The sequence below is a fragment of the Limanda limanda genome, chromosome 12 (assembly GCF_963576545.1).
Source record: "Limanda limanda chromosome 12, fLimLim1.1, whole genome shotgun sequence".
Classification (NCBI taxonomy): Eukaryota; Metazoa; Chordata; class Actinopteri; order Pleuronectiformes; family Pleuronectidae; genus Limanda; species Limanda limanda.
Genome location: NC_083647.1, coordinates 14,783,893 through 14,804,142, shown reverse-complemented (window position 1 = coordinate 14,804,142; position 20,250 = coordinate 14,783,893). Strand labels below are relative to the sequence as shown.

Genomic DNA, 20,250 nt, shown 5'->3' with positions numbered 1-20,250 from the left:
CTGTGTGGGCTCTGAGGTGAAAGACCTCGTGGCAGCTGTTTCACAACAGTGGGTTCCATGGTTTAAATTTAATTGAGAGACAGATGTTGAGCATGTTAATTCTTTCACATTAACTTGTTAACAGTCAAGAGGAAGCTGCACAAGTGAAAACACACACCGTGTCCAACATTTGCAGCACTTTGTCCTGTTCACAGGCGTCCAGGCCATCGATGATGACGGCCATACGCGTCTGGTTCTGGGTGAAACCATCAATGGTCTTGGCCATTTTTGACATTAGTTCCACCTCGTTCTTCAGAACCTGGTGAAAGACGTAAAAAATGAATGGCTCATGAGAATTAATTTAAACATCATAAACAAATGTAATGTCTCTTGAGCTATGACAAAGGATTTCCATTTGCCCGTGATTAGGTCCTATATAAAGCGTCTACCTTCATAAATCCTTCACTCTTGAGTTTGTGCAGGTTGTTGGCCGCGCTGTGCAGGCGTTTCCTCTGGGAGTTCAGGACGGAATCGGCCACTTGCCACCAGGTCCTGCAGTTCAGCAGTAAAGCCAGACCCACAACACTGGCCATACCTATTAGCACTGCATTTACCGTCAAGTTATGAGGGTCAACCTGGAAAATAAAAGGATTTAGGTTAAATACCTGGGCTTCAAGTGGCCCAATGGTTAGAAGACACGCTATTTTAATGAAGGGTCCCCCGTTCATTGATATGACCAACCTTAAAGATGACCAACAGGGCCATACCGGTGATCAGGCAGCCTATTGTCAAGGCAAACAGCACGAAGGAGGGAACGCAACAAGTTTTCTTCCACTTTTGACCTGGAGGATGAGAGGGGAAAATCAAACTTGTCTCTTTCATTTTCTACACAAGCAGCATTAACTTTAGCATTAGGATAAGGTTGAGAATGCAAAAAGCTTTTTCTGAATCCCTGCTTTTACTGTGCTTACGAGTTTCATCATGTTTAAAAGAGTAATTTTACCAACAATTTATTTTTCAACACAAACTGCACAGCAACTACTTTATACTAATAACGCCTCAAAACCACCGTCATATATTTCACTTTATCAGTAATCAGTATATTGGATTGATGTTATGTGAGCTGATCAGATTCTTTTTTTTATTTCAACACTAGACTAAAACTGTGTCTGTAGGCTAAAACTTGATACATGACTGACATCTGAAACTAAAGACAGTGACGTCACCTTGGATCTCATCATTCTTGAAAACCCTGAAGAGTCTTGTGGCCATGAAGCCAAACTCCCTCTCACAGGCATCTGATAGCGTGGCAACCATCTCAGCCATGGACGTCTCTCCTCCAACGCTGGATAAGCGATTATAATCCGTGAACAAGAACCTGTGTCATTGGAAAGGGACAGAGAGGTGGGAAATTTATTATTTTTCTCAGATAAAGAACAACCTCATATTGAGTTTAATAGCTCAGTGGTAAGATTTTTTTAATCTTGGACGTGGGAAACTGATGTTTTTTTTCTATTCCAGTAGAAAAGTAAAGTAACTCGAGTATATTTGTGTCTGTCGTTGTCACCTGACAGGCAAGGCACGTGTGGTCTGCTCAGGAAGCTCAGGTGAGTTGACAAACATCAGTTGGAGCAGCAGCTCCAGGTAGCCAACCTGGCGAGCCAGACGGGTGCTGATGAACCACGCCCAGTTCCAACTTTCCCTCTCCCGACGGCTTCCAAAGTAAACCAGCGCTGGAGATGAGAGAAGGGGTTGTCAATGGAGCAATTAGTTGTAGCTTTTTACGGAGGTGTCAATCGAATAAAATATAAATTCAATATTCTTGTGGCTAAGTTCTATTCTTAAATATGAGCGAGTTATTTTCTCTTAAAAATCAACAAGGGCAATTCAAAAGCTCAACACATTTGATATTGGTGGTGTAATGGCTCCCTCTAGTGAAAAAAGCAGTTTCAAAAGGTTCATGCCGTTTAAATGGAAATGTATCACATATCTATATTATTGTGGTTTTCTAAGCAATCTGAATATCAACTTGGCTGGAATTGCTGTGGCTCTAAATGAGTTCCTTACACTTAGGTTCAGGACACAAAAGCCCTGATTCGTGGTTGAGATATATAAAGGAGATATACATGAAATATGATAATGAGTGTTTGTTATATAAATCAAAAAGAAAAATACCAGGCACCATATAAAAATATGTGTGAAATGTTGTATGTAATGCATTTGCAGCGTCCTCAAATAAAAAATGTTTTTTCTTAGTCATCACTACTGCAGCGTCACATCTTCTGTCCTCTCACCAAAGAAGATGTAGAGCAGGGCGAGGAGGCTGAGAGACACGGCGATTGCCAGCTTCGAATCAACAGTGAAGCCCAGGACCACAGCTACCGAGCCACAGAGTAGAAGGGTGAGGAAGACCACTAGCCACGAAAACTGGAACAACGGCTCTATCTGCTGGCCAGCAAATGTCTTCATCTCGTCTAATGAACACAAAGGACGAGGAAAAAAGTACCATATCTGATGTTTCACCGAAGTAAAAAGGAGACAAAAATATCGCAATGCAAGGATATTAAGAAATGTACTAATAAAGTCTTAAATTGTTACAGAGGGATTGAAGGAAAGAAGCGTTTCCACATTTCCGTACTTTTCCTGTTTTCTCACTTACCCTCGAGTTTCTTAAGAAGGAAAGACTTGCCGCTGCCCCACTGAGCGTACAATCCAACACAGATCGGCGGCTGCATGGTGGGCTCGCTCAGGATGTCTGCTAGAGCGCTGCTATACAGGTCATAACCCAACATGTCTCCTTCTGTCTCCGACGGGGAGAGGTGCTCTGAGAGAGAAAAAAAAAAGAGCAAGAGCAAAGAGGAAGAATAAAGATAAGGTAGAAGAGTTTAATATTTTCTTTTTTTCTTTTTGTCACACAATCCTTTCTAAATGACGAGCAGAAATTGGGTCATACTGGCTCCGAATATCTGAGTGAGGATGCTTTTCTGGTGGGTGCAGTCGATGTTGTACGGGGTCTCTCCGGCTTTGTTGGGCCTGTAAAGCAGGCGGCCGTCTTTAGGGTTCCTCAAAAGCAGCTCGGCCAATTTCCGGCTCCGACCTCGGATGGCAATGTGGAGCGGCGTGTCTGCTTTCTGTGTGAAGAGAAACAGAATGGACTGATTAGTGTCCACTAACAACTGAAACTCCAGATCAATAAAACTACACACGATTAAGGTTTTATATCCAAACATCCGCTGTGTCTAAATGCGTACCTTGTCGACTGCAGACACTTTGCCTCCTTTATCCAGCAGCAGCTCCACAATTTCTATGTTCCGCATCTTTGTGGCTTTGATAAGTGGGGTATCTCCCTCCTAAAACAAAAAACACACACAAAATGTCTCATCAAATTCATTATGAAATGTATTTATTTTTATGTTCATATGCATTGGATCTTTAAATGAACAATACTACACTATACACTTGAAAACAATATACAACTCCCTCACTTTGACAAATTTTAGGAGGAAAGCCTGAGGCAGGTTGTTAAGGTCATATTCATAGTTGTCTGATTGCATCTTTGGTCAACAGTGTTCTTTATTTGAATGCATGAGGAGAAAAGAGTAGATTCACCCTTAAACTACTGATTGTGTCTCACCTTTGTGCAGCTCTCTGTGTCCGGGTTACACTGCAGGATGTCTCTCACCATGGTCGCGTTGCCTTTCTCCACTGCCCAGTAGAGGGCGGTCTTTCCATCCTGGTGTTGAAAGGACAAGGCAAATACTAGCTTGTTTAACTTGGAAAAGGTCAACAGTGTCAGGAATGCAAATACAGTGTGTCACGTTGTGCCTATTGATACAGGAGTAACACATTTGTACATTTCTCACCCATGGATTTCAGTTCACTTTACCAAAGAACAATAATGCATGAACAGTATTAAGTAGCAGTGTGATATTTCAAACAGAACACAACGACAGGCTGCTGCTTGTATTTAAACATCAGTAAGGGATCAATAATAGAGGGAGAGGATTCCCACCTGGCCCCTGACGTCAATATCAGCGTATTTGTTCAGCAGACTCCGGACTATCTCCACATGACCTCCTCGCACTGCTCCTATCAGCATCGTCTCCCCACTCTGACAGAGAGACAGAAGAGGAAAAACCGACCATTTAAGGACATCCTGCATGTTTCAAACAGCAGCAGGTTAAGCTGCAGTGAGGAGGCCTCACCCTGTCTGGGATATTGACGTAGGTGCCGGCGTCCAGCAGGTCCTGTACAATCTCAGTGTGTCCCTCCTTGGCAGCAATGGCCAGGGCTGTGTTGCCGTCCTTGTCCGTCATGTTGACATTTGGGTTCCTCTTCAGCAGCTCCTTGACAACTTCTGTGTATCCGCCTTTAACGGCCACAATCAGAGCTGTCATTGAATTCTGGAAAATAAAAGAAAGAGCTCATTTGCACAATAGAGGATTCTCTGACATTTCTCACATGTTGTTGTCTACTGGACAGTGTGTCGAGATTTTGGTTGGTGTTTGGATGTTCGAGTGACAGATGTTCAATCATTTATGGCTGATAAGGACAAACTGTATTTCGCACATGTTGTCAGTTTATCTCAGCAGCTCTGGGAGACACGACGGGCCTAATGACAATTTATTATTGACATCTCATTTAGCGAGCCCAATAATTCATATATTTTTCCAGGCGCTTGTGTCTCTTAATCACACATGAATTAATTGCTCTGAAACATTAGCTAGCACAGTTCCATCTGATTATTGATGCTACATATCAAACCATCCCATCATTCACGTTGTGCTGGCACAGATGCGACACGACTCGAAGGAGAACAGATGTGCTGCGTCATAGGTGCAATCAATTATTTAATATTGCAGTTTACTGACACATTTGTGGCGCTTGGCAGCGTTAGATGTTGAATGTGTGAAAACTAAACTAGCGAGAACAGACAGGGTTTATGTGTCATGGTACCTGCAGTGACCCCAAGACAAAATTATACTTGGTCACCAGTTAATGTACCCGGTCAAAACCATAGATTACCACTGTTCAGGAAACACTGACACAAATTACAATAAGTTTAACAACCGCTTCAGCACTCGGTAGAGCGCGTACCACTTCTAAGGCCTAACATTCCTCTTAAATTAAATCGAGCTGCCCCAAATCTCACAGTCATAAATGTCAGACCCCTAATTATGCCTGATATTTCATGATTTATTCCCGTGGAAATCTGTGAAAATCTTACAATGTTAAAAAAAGGATTCACACCTAAATTTAATGGTTCCTTTCTTGGCCCATGTCCCATCCTTTCACCATGTTTCCTTGAAATACACTGTGCAGTTTTTACTCTGCTAAACTAGAATTCCAAACTAGAGTTCTACTGAATTGATGTTGAACTATTAATCATAATTATTTAAAGTTGAATGGACAGAAATAGAATGAACAGTGTCAAAAAGGCTATATTAAGTCCTTCTGTTATGAAAACTGGACGCTTCAGAGAGTAAAAATTCACCGGATATTTAAAGAGATATTTGTAGATGACTTACGGCTCCTTCCTGGTCCACATCAGCTCCGTTTTCCAGAAGGTGCATCACACTTTCATAGTGGCCCTTCCTGGCAGCCCAAATTAAAGGAGTGGTGCCATACTGTGAGGTTGAGAAGAACAAATTATACATTATAGGAGTCAGGAGATGATTTAGTCAAAAATCCAGGTGAATCATGTTTAAAGGGACATTGATGATTAAAGGTAGAATGGGAGAAGGTTTTGAGATTGTGGGTTGGATGTGGGCCTAAGGATTCAAATCGTTTAAGTTCATACCACTAAGTACATCTTCTGTGTAATTGAAAAGGAAGCGAATGATGAACATCTTTCAGTATGTGGGTACCTTGTCTGAGCAGTTGACCTTGGCTCCGTGCTGCAGCAGGAGATGGACGATGTCTGCGTGGCCGCGACCAGCCGCCCAGATTATAGGGTAGACGCTGTACTATAGGGCCAGAGGACAGGGTTGGAGTCAGTCACTAATGATCAGTGTCACACTGGCACTTTCGGTAATGTGACATGATGCAAACAGCAGATGATGGGGTAAAGCATCACGCTGTGCAGGTGAGGAGCAGGGTTGTGATTGTGTTCACATTCATGTTAATCTAAAATTACAACTCGTGTTTTTTACATTGTGCTAACAATCAGAATAAAACACATGATATGGAAACGGAGTTATAAACCTTTCCTGCTTTACAGAAATGTGCCATCTATGTTACTTTCAATGAAGAGATAAATTAAACAGATATCAATGATGATAGAGAAAAAACAGTGTGTCCAGTCTCAGTACCTGTCCAGTGATGTTGGGGTTAGCTCCTTTGTCCAGGAGCATCTGGGCCACATCTGTGCTCCCTTTATAGCCGGCCCACATGAGAGCGGTCCAGCCCCCCTGAGAGGAAACCACACACAGATAAGTTGAGTAGAAAAAGTATGAGGATTGGACGAGATAGAAGTCTTGCTCTTGGTTCTTCATACAGTACATGTAATAATACTGACATATACAATAACAAAAGGTGTTGTTGTTTTTCTATTAATTAGGTAGGTAAGTGAGTTAGGTTTATTTAATTTCCCACAAGTCACAAAGTGCATCAGATAAATTAAATAATAGAAGCAGTTGTAAGAGCCGCATATAAGTTTGTTTACATTCACATAATTGTTGTTTTGATTTGTGTTTGTAAGCATGCGCCCGCCACCCTCCTCAGGTGGTGAGGGCGTGTGAAAATCTATCAATTTGACCACCACCCTGACGCGTGAAGGTAAAGGCGGGTGACAGCAGATTGCTGCACTCTCCATGTGGTGAAATATAGGACCTTTGGGAAAAAAGGGTTACAGGTCCAACCCTTTCTTAAGATGTTTTACCACTAAAGTAGTGATACACAATGTATTCAACCACTATAATGCACATGGTGAGACAAAAGCCAGTGGGAATAAATGGGGTATCAGTTGTTTTTAAAGTCTTTTTTTAGAAAAATGTAGAACCTAAATCTATAAGAGGAGTGTTCCATAATGTTAGGGTCCCAACTTCAGATGCACACTCACCTCTAGTGTGAAGATCTGTGTAAGGGCAACACATTATTAGTATTACATGCTAACCACACAGAACTGGTAAATGTAAATGTGAGTGGATTTTTGTGGTAGGAAAATGTGCTATATCCAGCTGGCATGACACATTTTCCAGGGAGTGAACACTGCCCATACTGTGGTTTATTATAACCCCACTGGGATGACTGGCTGTGATCTGTCCCTGGAAGCTTACGCACCCCCCCCACATGGCGATGACTTCGTTGATGTCCTGAGTCACTAATGTTACAGACGCTCAGTGTTTGAAATCAGCTCTACATGTCATATGTCACGACAATGTGGAGCCTTTTAGTGCCAATATAAAATCTTAATGCATCTTTTATGCTACTTGCTAATGGCTAACGCTTATTGGAAATGCTGCATGGAATACACACCGCCTCTAACAAGTGCTTTCCCATAGATGCTTGGTGCCAGGTAATAAATATTTGTATCTCCTGTTCCCAATGCTCTGCTCATGTCTACACAAAATCGCCACAACATTAGTCCTGAAGACAACTGTCTGCCCCTGACAGCTCTGTATCCAGTAACTAAATCATATCACTGCTCCATGCGGAGACCACCAGAGCTCAGTAAATGGGTTTACTACGAGAGAGAAGCCATCACACAGAGACTAATTTCATTTTATGTCCATTTCAAGGATAATGGATCATCCTGTCCCACCAGCACAGGGGTCATCACCCCCAGCAGAAACCATTAATGTACATAACATCAAGGCTTCATGACTTTATTATATTTCAAAATTGTAGACCAGTACATTTTAACAGTCAACTTACGGTATGAGTATGAGCAGACTGTCAATCAACCTCTGACACTTTATGTGTAGTTCTTTAGCTATTACATCTTTAACCTAAACATGAATTGTGATATAATTGTAGCACTGAGAATAGATTAATATCACTTTAAGTTTTTTCCTTTAGCCTCCTTCAGCTCCTTTTTCTACCAAATATTGTTACCTTATTACCCTTTTTGATTTTACTTTTTGACTCATATTGACTATTAATATGATATTGACATGATGTCATAACCATAAAAGAGTATTCTAACACTTGATAATGTGATGTCAGAGTTATGTTTTATATATATAAAACAGATAATCTGAACATTTATTAATATTATTGTTATTCGATAATAATAATAATAATAATAATAATAATAATAAGGACCCACGGACACTTTACAATATAATTTAAATAGACATATGAATATTGTAGTTAAAACCAAGCGTTGAAATTGGAATAGGAGATGCAAACACATATCAATACAACAAGAATAGTGGGGAAGTAAAACCAAGGTTAAGATCAGGTAAGAGGCAAATACACCTAACAGTACACACCAGTAAATATTTTACAGATTTTACAGGAATAAAAAAGTTTTTGGAGAGTTACTCTAAAGTTAAAACCTAATCTTTTTTCATGTGACATTACCCAGTTTTCGTTTCAACCCACGTCCTTACCATGTCTCGATGTTCCAGGTTGGCATTGTTCTCCAACAGTTCCCTCACCACCTCAATGTGGCCCTCTTTAGCTGCCGAGATCAACGCCGTCCAGCAGTCCTGCACACACAGACAAACGTTTACCTTGGGAACTCCCATCAGACTCCACATCCAGTTGGACTGACGCTTGTCAGAGCTCTACATGGGCACATCCTGGGAACGGTTACAGCTATGTACCTACCAGCTGGTCGTACCAGGTGCTCATGGGAACACAATGTCGCATGGAGAGAGCAGAACGTCAGAGACGAGAGCAACTACAACCTGCTGTGGTTCTCCTTCCTCCTCTGCGGTAGAGCGAGCGCAGGTTTGACTGTGCCGTGTGTAATTGTAGGTTTCATGGACGTGAGAGGTTAATGAGAGGTGTGCAAGTGGGAGAGCGTACGAATGCACGAGTGTGTGCGTGTGTGGGGGGCTGGCTTCTGGAGACACAGGGTGTTGGCCGACCAGTGGATCCTGTCATTTAGTCAAAAGAGTGAAGGTGAAATAGCGTAATAAGTTATCATTACGGCTCATGGCGGCTGGTAATAGAGGAGGACTTAGCCCGGTTGTGGTGAGTTCAGCAGGATGGAAAACACAAACGCCTTTCGTTGTCGAGCGGATGATGTGGTTAAGATGACTGTATTGTTTTTCACCTGTGCCTGGACTCAGATTCCCTCTATATATTTCACCATCTGTACCTGTGTGTGGGTGTGTGCGCTCTTATCAGGCGGTCTGGGATGTTTTGTGTGTGCGTTTGCATGCTTACCACATCATCCAAGTTCACGTTGGCTCCTCTCTTAATGAGCTCCTGTAGTATCTCCAGATTGCCCTGCTCAGCTGACACCATCAGGGGAGTCTGTCCATTCTGAAATACGGAGAGAGAGAGAAAAAAAGAACACAAACTGTGATAAGGATTTGAACAAGCTAATTAACTGCACTGTTTTCTCTGTAACTCAATGGGAAAAGAATGACAGATGGTGAGGCTGTTTGAAGACTGAACTCTAATCCTATCCTGTACGACACCCACACGATCAATCCCTGGATGAGATGTGGCCTACATGTTGCTTTTCTATTAGTCAGCTTATGGGATATGTATCGCACTGTGCAACAATTTTCTTATCTTCAACACATCTCAAAACTAACGATGAGCTTGTCTCAATAATTCCAGCAAACATCCCAGCCCGACAATTCAGGACCAGTACGTAGGATTCCGTGAGTTACCTAATGTATATACATCACAATGAAAGTAGCTAAAATATATTAAAATACTGTATTGTAAGAAGAGTACGGTATTGCTTATACTGGCTTCTTCCTGTAAATACCTATTTTGTTTGTTTCTGGGTACATGACATAATAAAGTAGTGTCCATAAAAAGTATTTACCTCCCTTTAAAGTTTCATCTTATGTTGTTGAATCATTAAATTTAGCATTAACCTAAGACAATAGCCGCACTGTAGTCCAGACATTTTGCTGACAGTTGCTGTAGGAATTTCAGAATGTGAGAACGCAAATGTGAGTCGGTTGCTCTTCACATGTGAGAATACAGCAGGAAAATGTCTGGAAAATCCTCAGCATTTGAGTTGATGTGTTGATGATGTTTCTAAAACATAATGGACGTAAAACTAAAAGAAACTCAAAATACGACAAATATCTCATGATGAAGAAGTGAGTGTCGTCGGGAGATCTGGAGCTAATCCCAGCTCACATTGGGCAAGGGGCGGATAGCAAGGGTGTCATAGGATTGACATGTAAAGACACAACTAAATATCTACTCATTTTCAGTATTATCATCATTCTGTTAGGGTTTCACAATGGATATAATACTCCTTTCCCCAGAAAACACCTATCACTTGATCTTTAACAGACTTTGTTTGCTGCATACTGAACAATAATGTAAACATCCAGAGTAAACTGAGGGTTGTGCTGACTTACGTCGCTCCTGCTGTCCACATCTTTGAACTTGTCCAGATGTGCTTTGATGGCAGCCAGGTTCTCCTCCTCCACGTAGCTGAACAGAGTCTGGACAGCCAGGGAGGTCATCTTCAGGGAGGTGGTGGTATCCATGGCTGGCTTCTAAACGCCTGTACACCACTGTAGAGCGAGAGAAAAGCAGGTTAGCATTCACAGCGAGTAACAGGACAATGACAAATATCTATGGAGCCTGCACAGCACAGGCTGGTACTGTCACACAACTGTATGACTCTACAAGGAGAAAAACAGAGAAGTTCAAATCCTGACATGGAAGCAGGGTGTGGTGTCTCTTTAAATGATGCTGTGGAATAAACAAGTGTCCAAACTCAAGTCACACGCAAAGACTAACACAGGCTGGATCTCTTTTTAAAAGAAGGAGTTACAACAGTTGACCTAGTTATAATAAATTAAAACAAGAAAAGAGGGTGTCATATTTTAAAAGAGATGAAGCTCACAGAAAGAAAACACATCTGCTGTATAGATGGATACTTGCAGAATAAACAAGTCTGAGTTTGATGTATATTTGTGTGTGAGTGCTCCTTATGTAGTGTTTCCCTGCCATTTTGTATGTTTCTTCTTTTTAAAAGTTAAAGTAAAGCCAAATTGTGTAATTTTGCTGTTAAGTCATATATTCAAAACACACTTCCTCAAGTTAAACAACCACAAAAATCCTGCTGAAGAATCCTCAACCTTGGGATGCATATTACCCAATCGTTCAAATATTATTTGTATAGCCTATATTTACAAATCACAATTTGCCTAAATCTGTACAAGATGCATCAGTCTCTGTCCTTAACTCTCGACTAGGATGAGGGAAAACTGCCAAAACCATCTCATTTAGCATGAGAGGAAAAAAACACAGAAACCTCAGGGACATTCTCAAGTAAGGGATCCTGAAGTTTGCGTCAAACAGAGCACATAAAAAAATGACAACCTTTTAAACATTCATGAGAAAAGACAGTGTCTAGCAGACTTATTCGTCCAGGATGTTTAAACTACGGCTACATCAGGACAATGCTCTGGATATTACACACTCATTATGAGAGCTAACAGGGGGCACTCAGTTCAGTCCAGTTTAGTTCCGTCTGCTCGCTCATGCTGAAAACATGAACTGAAATTAGTCTGCTCAGTACAATGAAGGCAGAGCGATCACGAGCAAACTGCAGCGACTCATCAAATACCGCCGAAGAAAAACAATAGTCAACAACTTTCCTCCTTTGAAGAACTAATGACTCGGACAATTGATGCTCTCGACTGCGCACTCCAATTACAGCGAGAGCGACTTCGCTTCCACTCTCCTCCACTGCCTTAAATTGGACTTTGTGAAACTTGTGTACACTAAACAAGATAAGTACCTTTTTTAATGAACGGAAGCACAATAGTTTCACAGCTGCACAGTATTTTAATGCAACTGCTTCAAATTGAGGGTAAAGAGCAGTAAGACAGTTAGGTAACTACCTGCATCTGACAGATCGAAGCTGACAGCCAACTTCTGGGAGCGGTACATTAAAGGAAGTATTAAAGGAAGGGACGTTAAAGGAAGTATCTTTTTAAACCCAGACACAGATGAGCCTGCTTGTCTCTTTACTGAATCATTTAAACCATTTTATGCAGGCAGTTTTTCTCTAATCACAGCAAAGGTTCATCAGACTCGATTTGGATTTTTTATTTGAATCTACACCAAAATTTCGCACACTCATAAATATAAATACTCAAAATAAATTTGATCCATGACTTATTCCCAGGGAGATCCGTGACAGAGCCCAATAAATATATAGTTTATTAAAATAATAAAAATGTGAAAAAAATTCCTGGATCTGTCCCCTCAATCGAATCTTAAATGTTTTAATGGGTTCTCTGTTGGCCCATGCATGTTCCATCCTTCTAACAAGCTTTGTGCTAATCCGTCCAGTAGTCTTTGTGTAATCCTGTTAAATAACAGACTAATGCCAATGAATACACAACCTTCTTGGCGGAGGTAATCACATTTTTGTAGCTACTTGGCAGTAACTCACCCCATTAACAAAATCGCCACAAAAGAATAATAAAAGATCTACAAAAATTAGAATTGCACTCAATACAGCACACACCTCTGGCAAGGTCCAGCTGTCCCCTTATGAAACCAGATTAAGATTCATTGGTCCGGATTTTTATTTGGATCTGTACCAAATTGCAAACACTGTCACATTAAGATCAGAACCCTTAACGTGCATGATTTTTTTTTTCATCAAGATCACTGAATTATTCTCTGAGCTATCCACACAAAATGTAATGGGTTCTTTCTTGGCCCCACCCTTCCACCAACTTTCAATAAAATGGATTTGTAATTTTTCTTATTCTTATTCCTTCTGACAAACAAACAAAAATGAAAACATGGCCTCTTTTGCTGAGGTAAAAATCTCCCATTATTATATGTGCACTGAAAAGAAATGTTGTTTGTCTTTGTATTTCAGGGATTCAGTCGATCGATGAGAAACTCATTAATGATTCATCAAGTTGGGCTCTTCCATCACGGTCAGCCTTCCTTCCTGCCACAATTACACAAAATTAATCGGCCGCGCTCATCGCGAGTTGTCCTGGAAACCGGTTTCACATAAAGACTATCAAACACACTGCTCAGTATTTCACCATAATCCCTGAGGCGAGCGGCTCGGGCTCAGGTCAGAAAATGCTTAAATGTCACATGCCTGTGAAGCTGCAAGTACAAAGGCCCAAAACAGGCAGTTCACTTCAGTCACATCCAGAGCTGCCAATCAATGACTATCTTCACGTTTTTCCTTTTCCCCCCCCAACTCTGACACTGTTTCTCCAGTCAGACACCACCTATAGCTCTTCCTCCATAACACACAGTGTCACACACAAATGGGGGAAAAAATCCTTTGTTTACAGTGAAGCCTGTTGACACACCCTCCTCAGCCTCCTTGTCTCTCAGCACAATGGTTGGAAGATAACGCCACACAAGAACCAATCAGTAAACATATATCTCTCTCTCTCTCTCGGTTGAGCTATGATCAAATGGGAGTTCACACACATCCTCTCTAAACACAACACACACGCCCAGTAAAACCAGCAGAGAAAACCCCCCCTATATAGAAGGAGCAACAAATGATTAAAGCTAATAAAGGACACTTGAGATGTGGTCTCTAGAAAAACAAGGATAGAAGAAGAACCTCTTACCTCGGTGCAGGGTGAAACTTATATTTTGGCAATTTAACACCAATCTGTATCCGTCGCTTACTCACACACTGTATCAACAAGCACTGCCAGGCTCACGCTCAGCATCCCCCCTTCACTCAAGGATGAATATTGAATGAGGGGGCTGGCCTACGCCCATCTCCTCCCAACACAATAGACACACGAACACAATCCAGCATTTCATTCATTGCATGCACTGGCTCCAGTAATACAGATAAAAGGGGAGAGCCGATTATTGTGTCGGACCTAATGTGGGTGATTTAATTTAATGAGCGATACAATAAAGTAACATTAGGGTGATATTAATGTGGAGCTCTCACTGGCACAGATTAGTACTGAAGTCACTTGAGTGTGTTTAAATGACTTAATTGCTCTTCGGTTTAAGCCAAAAAAAATTAAGCTGGTACTGCTTTTCTGTGTTTTTCCTTCAAATATCCACTACTATCGGCCCTCTTTACCTCCTGGGTTGGGCAGAAAAATCTTGACGAAATCAATATCACAATATTTCCATTTTAAAACACTGATATATATATATATCAATACATTCAAATTATTATTCAATAGTGAAGGATTGCAAAAAAAATCATATATCATATTTTAGCAACTGGGAAAACAGGGGAAATGTTGGATACCTCCCTATCTGGACACAAATACTCACACTTGAAAAGCCATAACTCAGCTAATTTGGAAATGGGTGCAGATCAATTTCAACTCACTGATTAATTGACTAATTTTTTCTAGTTCTTATTTTAGGAGGATGTTGTTTGTGCTTTCAGACATTTACACTGTTTTCCCAGGGAATCATTCAAGGATCCCGATGTCAGGCACATGTTCAGGGAACTGATATCCATGTTATTGAGAGAGTTGTTTTCTCTCCACAGTCGCCAAAGTGCTTGCTCATTGTGGGAACTGTTACTCAACCTTACTATACAAGATACAAGATACAAGCTACATTTATTAATCCCACACAGATGCACAGACACACTCACGCAAATGAGGGAAATTTGTTAAGTGTTTGCGATGATGTAAATTATGATTTGGCGCTTTACAAATAAAACTGAATAGAAATGACACGATGAGGCATCCCCTTCTTTTTGCAGCATTCCCATTAAAACACTCAAATAAATATAAAAACATGTGTCACATAACTGTAAAGCAGAGAAGCACAAATAAATCATAGAGCAAACCCATATCCCTCGTGATATGTTTCCTGGTTTCACTTCACATCACATGTGGTATTTATGTCAAAACACAAACCACTGGATATCATCATAAAAGCTCAAATGCAGCACCGGTCAGCTGAACCGTTATCTGAACCAGAACATGAGCCGAAGAAGCAACACTGGATAGGATCTCTAAATTTAACCAGTCAGCTCTTCCTGTCATGTGAAACTGCTGAGAACTCCACTTCGACACATGCTCGAAAAAACACATGTTGGGTAAGAGGAAAATGAAGCTGGACTTTTTAACACAAGTATAAACTTTATACTCATGCATGTGTCTTACATTAGTGGGGGATCTGGCTCTTACTTTGGAAAGTGTCACCTGAGTAAACCTGCAACTTAAAACGGATCCCTGGTGACAGGAGCTGCTGGGAAGTGAAGGTCTGACAAACACACAAACAGCAGGAGCACAGTGTCAACTAAGATAACACAAACACACAGAGAGGATTTCTGCTACAGGGTTCAACAATTCCCAGTTTCCTTCCACAGTGGGGAGACGTGACCAGTGCTCGTCCTCGGGTTGTCAATAATTAAACATCTGGATGACGTACACCCATCACATGGCTTCAAAATGTCTCCAAACGCGCGAAGGAGAACGTGTAATAAACTTTGTTATGTTTCTACTTTATGGCGGACGGGGGTTCACACTCGTGGCTGAAAAGCAAAGTGACTTCCTGTGTTCGGTTCTGTCACAACAACACAACAAGCTAGCTGAGCAGGCTAGCGTTAGCTCCAGCGAGGCTAGCTCCCCCAACAGGTTCCTCCTTCCCTCTTTCCACGTCTAAAAGTGAAGGAAAACAAGAAAGAACAGAAACAGTGAACAGGTTAAAGTCTTCTTACCCAGACTGAGCTGCTCCGTGGACGGTTAACCCCCCCGGGCCGGGTAACGTGGTTTAATAAACCACTTTTTCACGTCATACTGGGAATCTGTGGCTGATTTACACAGTAGCGCCGACCTACCGCTACAGTGAAGCTCCGCCCACTACTACCTCTGGTTACACACACACACCACATGTTTACTCAAATGCTGAACAATCACTATTTAAAGTGATTTTTATGATTCTGATTCAGATTTCAATAATCTTTGATGTGAACACAAAATGTAATTGGTAATTTTTAGGAAACAAACGTGATGAATCGGTGATAATAATGTAAAAATACAGAATTCACATGTTTCTGTGTTTCTGAGTATTTTTTTCTTTTAATACTTTAATACACTGAATCAATTACACCTATTTTGCTTATGCAGTTTTTTTAAAAGGACTTTTATATAAAATGTAGTAATTTTGTATTATGGTACTGCTCCATTTATAAAGTCTTGAAGGATTTGAATAGCACAACACCACTCCATCACCTGTTATATTCATGCATGTTCAACAATATATGATGGGCCTCAAATTGAGACACCAGGGACATGTGTTGAGATGGTTTTAATACTTTCTGCAGTGTCTTCAGGAGTCAGCCACACACACAGGAATGTAATTTATACTGTGTTAAAAACTTTGGAGGAATTAGGTATGTATAAGACCTAATAATTTTAATAATGATTAGGGCCCGAGCACTGACAGGTACTGACAGACAGTGAGGCCCTATTGAAATTGTAAGGATATTATTATTATTATTCAGGCAAATGAATTGGCTTTTTGAGGGCTTTAACATAGCTCAAATTCTTACCAAAATTTGCAGAAAATTAGAGAGTGGTGAAAATGTACGTATACTGGAGGAATTTTCAATGGGCGTCGCAAAATGGCATACATTGACCATGAATCCTATGATGCTGAGCTGTAAACAAACAACTCCACTCCTGCAATGTCAGTGGTCGTAGATTAAAGAAATCTTTATGTCTTTTTAAACTTGTTTTCCTTAAATTATTAAAATATGAAAACCAATCTCATTTTTCTCCCTTGCGTTTGCCGTGTTTAACTTAAAGTTTAAACAACATAGGCATTTTACTTAGAGCAGGAAAGCTGCAAGAACAATTTGGTATTCACTCAATGCAATTATAATTTCAGTCACAGCAATCACCCTACCAATATTAATTTTCCATTATTGGAAAAAAATAAGACATGTTTTCCAACCATCACTTTAGTGTTTAAAAATAATTTCTCTTTATTTTGCCACATAAATCAGAATTTTAATGTACTGTTATACAAATCTTTCAATAAATTTCCTTCTGACACAAAAATAACCATTATGTTACACAGGCGCACACTCACACGCACTACATGGACACATGCCCACACATACTCACACAGGCACACATGCATCCATACGCACAAAACAAAATGCGCCGTTCATGATTTGGCACTTTGGACATGTGGAGCAGTTTGCAATGATCTGCTGGTTTGGGTGGCCATGCAGTGCAATAATCGCTATGTTTGTAGAATGACATCCCTTTCCCTCAGGTGGGCCACACTTGCCGACAAGGGGCCCAGGCTACAAATATAGATAACGCTAGACCACATCTACATGTACAGATCACATGAATACTGGTACGTACACACACACGCACACACACACACGGAGTTATGGCAGGAATATGCAATGTTAGAAAGACAGAAAAAGAAATGAAGAGGTCCATATTTCAAAGCTAACCACGGCTGCTTTGTTATTATTTTTTACATGACACGAATGCACGAAACCAACTAAATATACTGACAAGTTTTCAAAAAAGAAAAACATATGCACAACTTCAAGGTGTTTATGATATTGTGGGCTTAAATTCCCCAGACTATTTCCTTCTCTAACAGATACGTACAAATGTGACTCATTTGACTGTTTGAACAACAGTTTGGTGCGTTTGACATCGTGTTCTCCGCACCGCATCTTCTCCACTCAACCCCTGAAAGTGTCTCATGAACTGCTGATGGATGTTAAGCGTAACCTGGATGAAGTGGAAGGCTGAAGGTGAGCCATGGACCGAAAAAACAACATGAGGAACCAGTGTCTCTTACACCATACAGTAAATGCACCCTGAAACATCCCCTAATCTAACATAAGAGCACACAATATGAAATAAGACCATGAAACTACAGTTGGTCTATGTCTTTGAATTTTGTACAATAAAATGTGACATACATAAATAACTGGAGTTGGTCAGATTTCCTCACAGACGAATGCAAATTGCACATATGGCTGCAGACAGGATTTAAAGCCTGAATACATTAACTGTGCATCAATTTGGAAACTTTGTGTTTTTTATACATTCAATTGGTTTTTAATAATTAATACTACAACATCATATGACAATAAATTAGTCTTCATTAAATGTGGTAATGAGATTTAGATTTCTGCTGCACCTCTCAGATTTAAGAGTTTAAGAATAGACTTTCACAAGTGTTGAGCAGTGATGGTAATCCACTGTTTTACCAATTATACAATTTAATTATTTAGAATTGCACTGATTAAATATTTTTGGAGACTTAACAGTTTCACAGAGGCATTTGAACACAGAGGAAACCTGTTGTGTGAAAAAAGATGAACACATTAAATAAAAAAAAATCATCATACACCTGAACCCATGGTCAGAAATCTTAAAAAAGAACAAAAACAAAGGTTTTCTATACCACGACAGGTTAATAAACTCCCTTTGAAACACAAATTTCTCTGATCTGAGTGGGACAAAAAAAAAAAGCGGCAGATATGAATAATAATTTTAAAAAGAAAACAGAAATCCATGTTTAGACTTCCCAATGCTGGAGATGGACGAAGGTTGGATTGCACAGTCAATTCATCCCAGAAAGAAGAAAAAAATAAAAACAAAACATTGAAGAATGGATTTCAAATAGTGACGTCACAAAAATCCAAATACAAAACAAGTACAATGCGAATTCTTCTCCAATGAAGGTTTTAAAAAAAGACACAGATCAGACGATGTTTTGAGGATCCTAAGGCCTGTTTGAAATTGGCAGCTGATGATAAAGAATTATGTTTCTTTTACATTAACACATTTCGCTGTTTCCACCTAACAGAGGCTTGTATCCAGACAATGACAAAAACCCTCCACATACTGCACTTCTCCTGCGTCTGTATAAACCCAACACCACACTGCGTTCAGGCTCCTGCAGCGTGCCGTCATGACCGAGTACATAGAGGGTTTAAGGCAGCTTGGAGGTCTTCAATTCCACTCATGTAATGCAAAGTTACCACTATCACTCATTAGTTTACACTGTGGCCATCGTTACGTCCTGGTCTCTTCTCCGTGTCAGAAAGTGTGATTGCTGTTGTCCTTGCTACAGGAAGTCTCGACAGGACGTTTGTGTTTTCTGTCTGTTAGGATTCTCAGAGCGTCCGGTATTTGGTTCTTTGTCACGTAAACAGACTCGCCGCGCTCCAGTCTCTCAGTGGTTTTTCTAGTTCGTCTCAGGTGTTCCTGCTGCTGTAGGGACTGTGCGTCGCCACCCCGAGCCTCATGTGGCTTTGGCTTTCTGGTTGCAGTTGTTGTCTGTGCTGTTGTGCTCCACCTGGTTGTCCTGTAGGCCGTCCTTCTGCTCCTTGGCCTGCCGGCGTCTCGATCTGACGGGCAGGGCCAGGACCACCAGCAGACACAGGAAGTGTAAGCAGAAATAGCAGGACCTGCACAGACATGGCACAGGGAGAGTGATCACAACACAGATCAATAACCAGAGCTGAACGTGGAATTATAAGTTCGTTTTTAGTGTTGTTAGGCTGCTGCAGTGACTCTACGGCCCTGTTCACACCTGACATTCAAATGCATCCTGAATGTGTCTCCTGTGACCACTTGTGATTGGATAGCCTTTCCTCACTCCCTATGTAAATAAATAGGTAGGTCATTTGTGTAACCAAATAATTTAGTTTTTACCCAGTCTGAGTTTACAGATGTGTCCATTGTTGTGATTTTGTGTGTATTGGTGTGTGTGTGTGTGTGTGTATGAGCGGCATGTTAATATTAAAAAAATCTGCATATTGTCATCGAGAAGCATAAATATACATTTGATTAATTGTGAAACTGTAGCGGGTCAGAGGCTGCAGCTGATGGTCCTTAATGTGCGACCCGGGACGTATTAAAAACTTGGAGCAGACCACATGTGATCAGACCTGAAGCCGGGTCTGACCGGTGTTGATCTGTCAGCTGGTCGGTCCACCACTTTGGTTCAGACTGAAATAGTAACAGCTGCTGGATATCATATGAATATGCACTGTACATGAGTACAGCCCCAAAAAGCAACAAGCGCAGCTGTGGTTCGGTTACACAATGGAAAGCGATTTATGACATATATAATATATCATATATAATATGATATATAATGAGCAGTGGCTCAATGAGTATCATTTAAAGCAGAGAGAAA

The 20,250-nt window shown here is 40.7% G+C and overlaps 2 protein-coding genes across 2 annotated transcripts in view; both read right to left on the bottom strand.

Moving 5' to 3' along the window:
• The window catches only part of kidins220a (kinase D-interacting substrate 220a), a 46,842-nt gene extending 30,951 nt beyond the window's left edge, over positions 1–15,891 (bottom strand). Inside the window, exons 1-19 of the mRNA XM_061082342.1 lie at positions 15,782–15,891; positions 10,485–10,643; positions 9,319–9,417; positions 8,535–8,633; positions 6,291–6,389; positions 5,847–5,945; positions 5,508–5,606; positions 4,185–4,382; positions 3,992–4,090; positions 3,614–3,712; positions 3,231–3,329; positions 2,933–3,110; positions 2,639–2,803; positions 2,274–2,453; positions 1,547–1,712; positions 1,206–1,357; positions 721–821; positions 429–614; positions 158–298 (exon numbers count right to left, since the gene is read on the bottom strand). Coding sequence (XP_060938325.1) covers positions 158–298; positions 429–614; positions 721–821; positions 1,206–1,357; positions 1,547–1,712; positions 2,274–2,453; positions 2,639–2,803; positions 2,933–3,110; positions 3,231–3,329; positions 3,614–3,712; positions 3,992–4,090; positions 4,185–4,382; positions 5,508–5,606; positions 5,847–5,945; positions 6,291–6,389; positions 8,535–8,633; positions 9,319–9,417; positions 10,485–10,616 — 2,391 coding nt within the window. The 5' untranslated portion in view covers positions 10,617–10,643; positions 15,782–15,891. The remainder of the gene's footprint in view (positions 1–157; positions 299–428; positions 615–720; positions 822–1,205; positions 1,358–1,546; positions 1,713–2,273; positions 2,454–2,638; positions 2,804–2,932; positions 3,111–3,230; positions 3,330–3,613; positions 3,713–3,991; positions 4,091–4,184; positions 4,383–5,507; positions 5,607–5,846; positions 5,946–6,290; positions 6,390–8,534; positions 8,634–9,318; positions 9,418–10,484; positions 10,644–15,781) is intronic.
• A 1,159-nt stretch (positions 15,892–17,050) lies between these two features.
• Positions 17,051–20,250, bottom strand: part of mboat2a (membrane bound O-acyltransferase domain containing 2a) — a 39,352-nt gene continuing 36,152 nt past the window's right edge. The window contains exon 13 of the mRNA XM_061082574.1: positions 17,051–19,516. Within this exon, the coding sequence (XP_060938557.1) occupies positions 19,351–19,516 (166 nt within the window). The 3' untranslated portion in view covers positions 17,051–19,350. The remainder of the gene's footprint in view (positions 19,517–20,250) is intronic.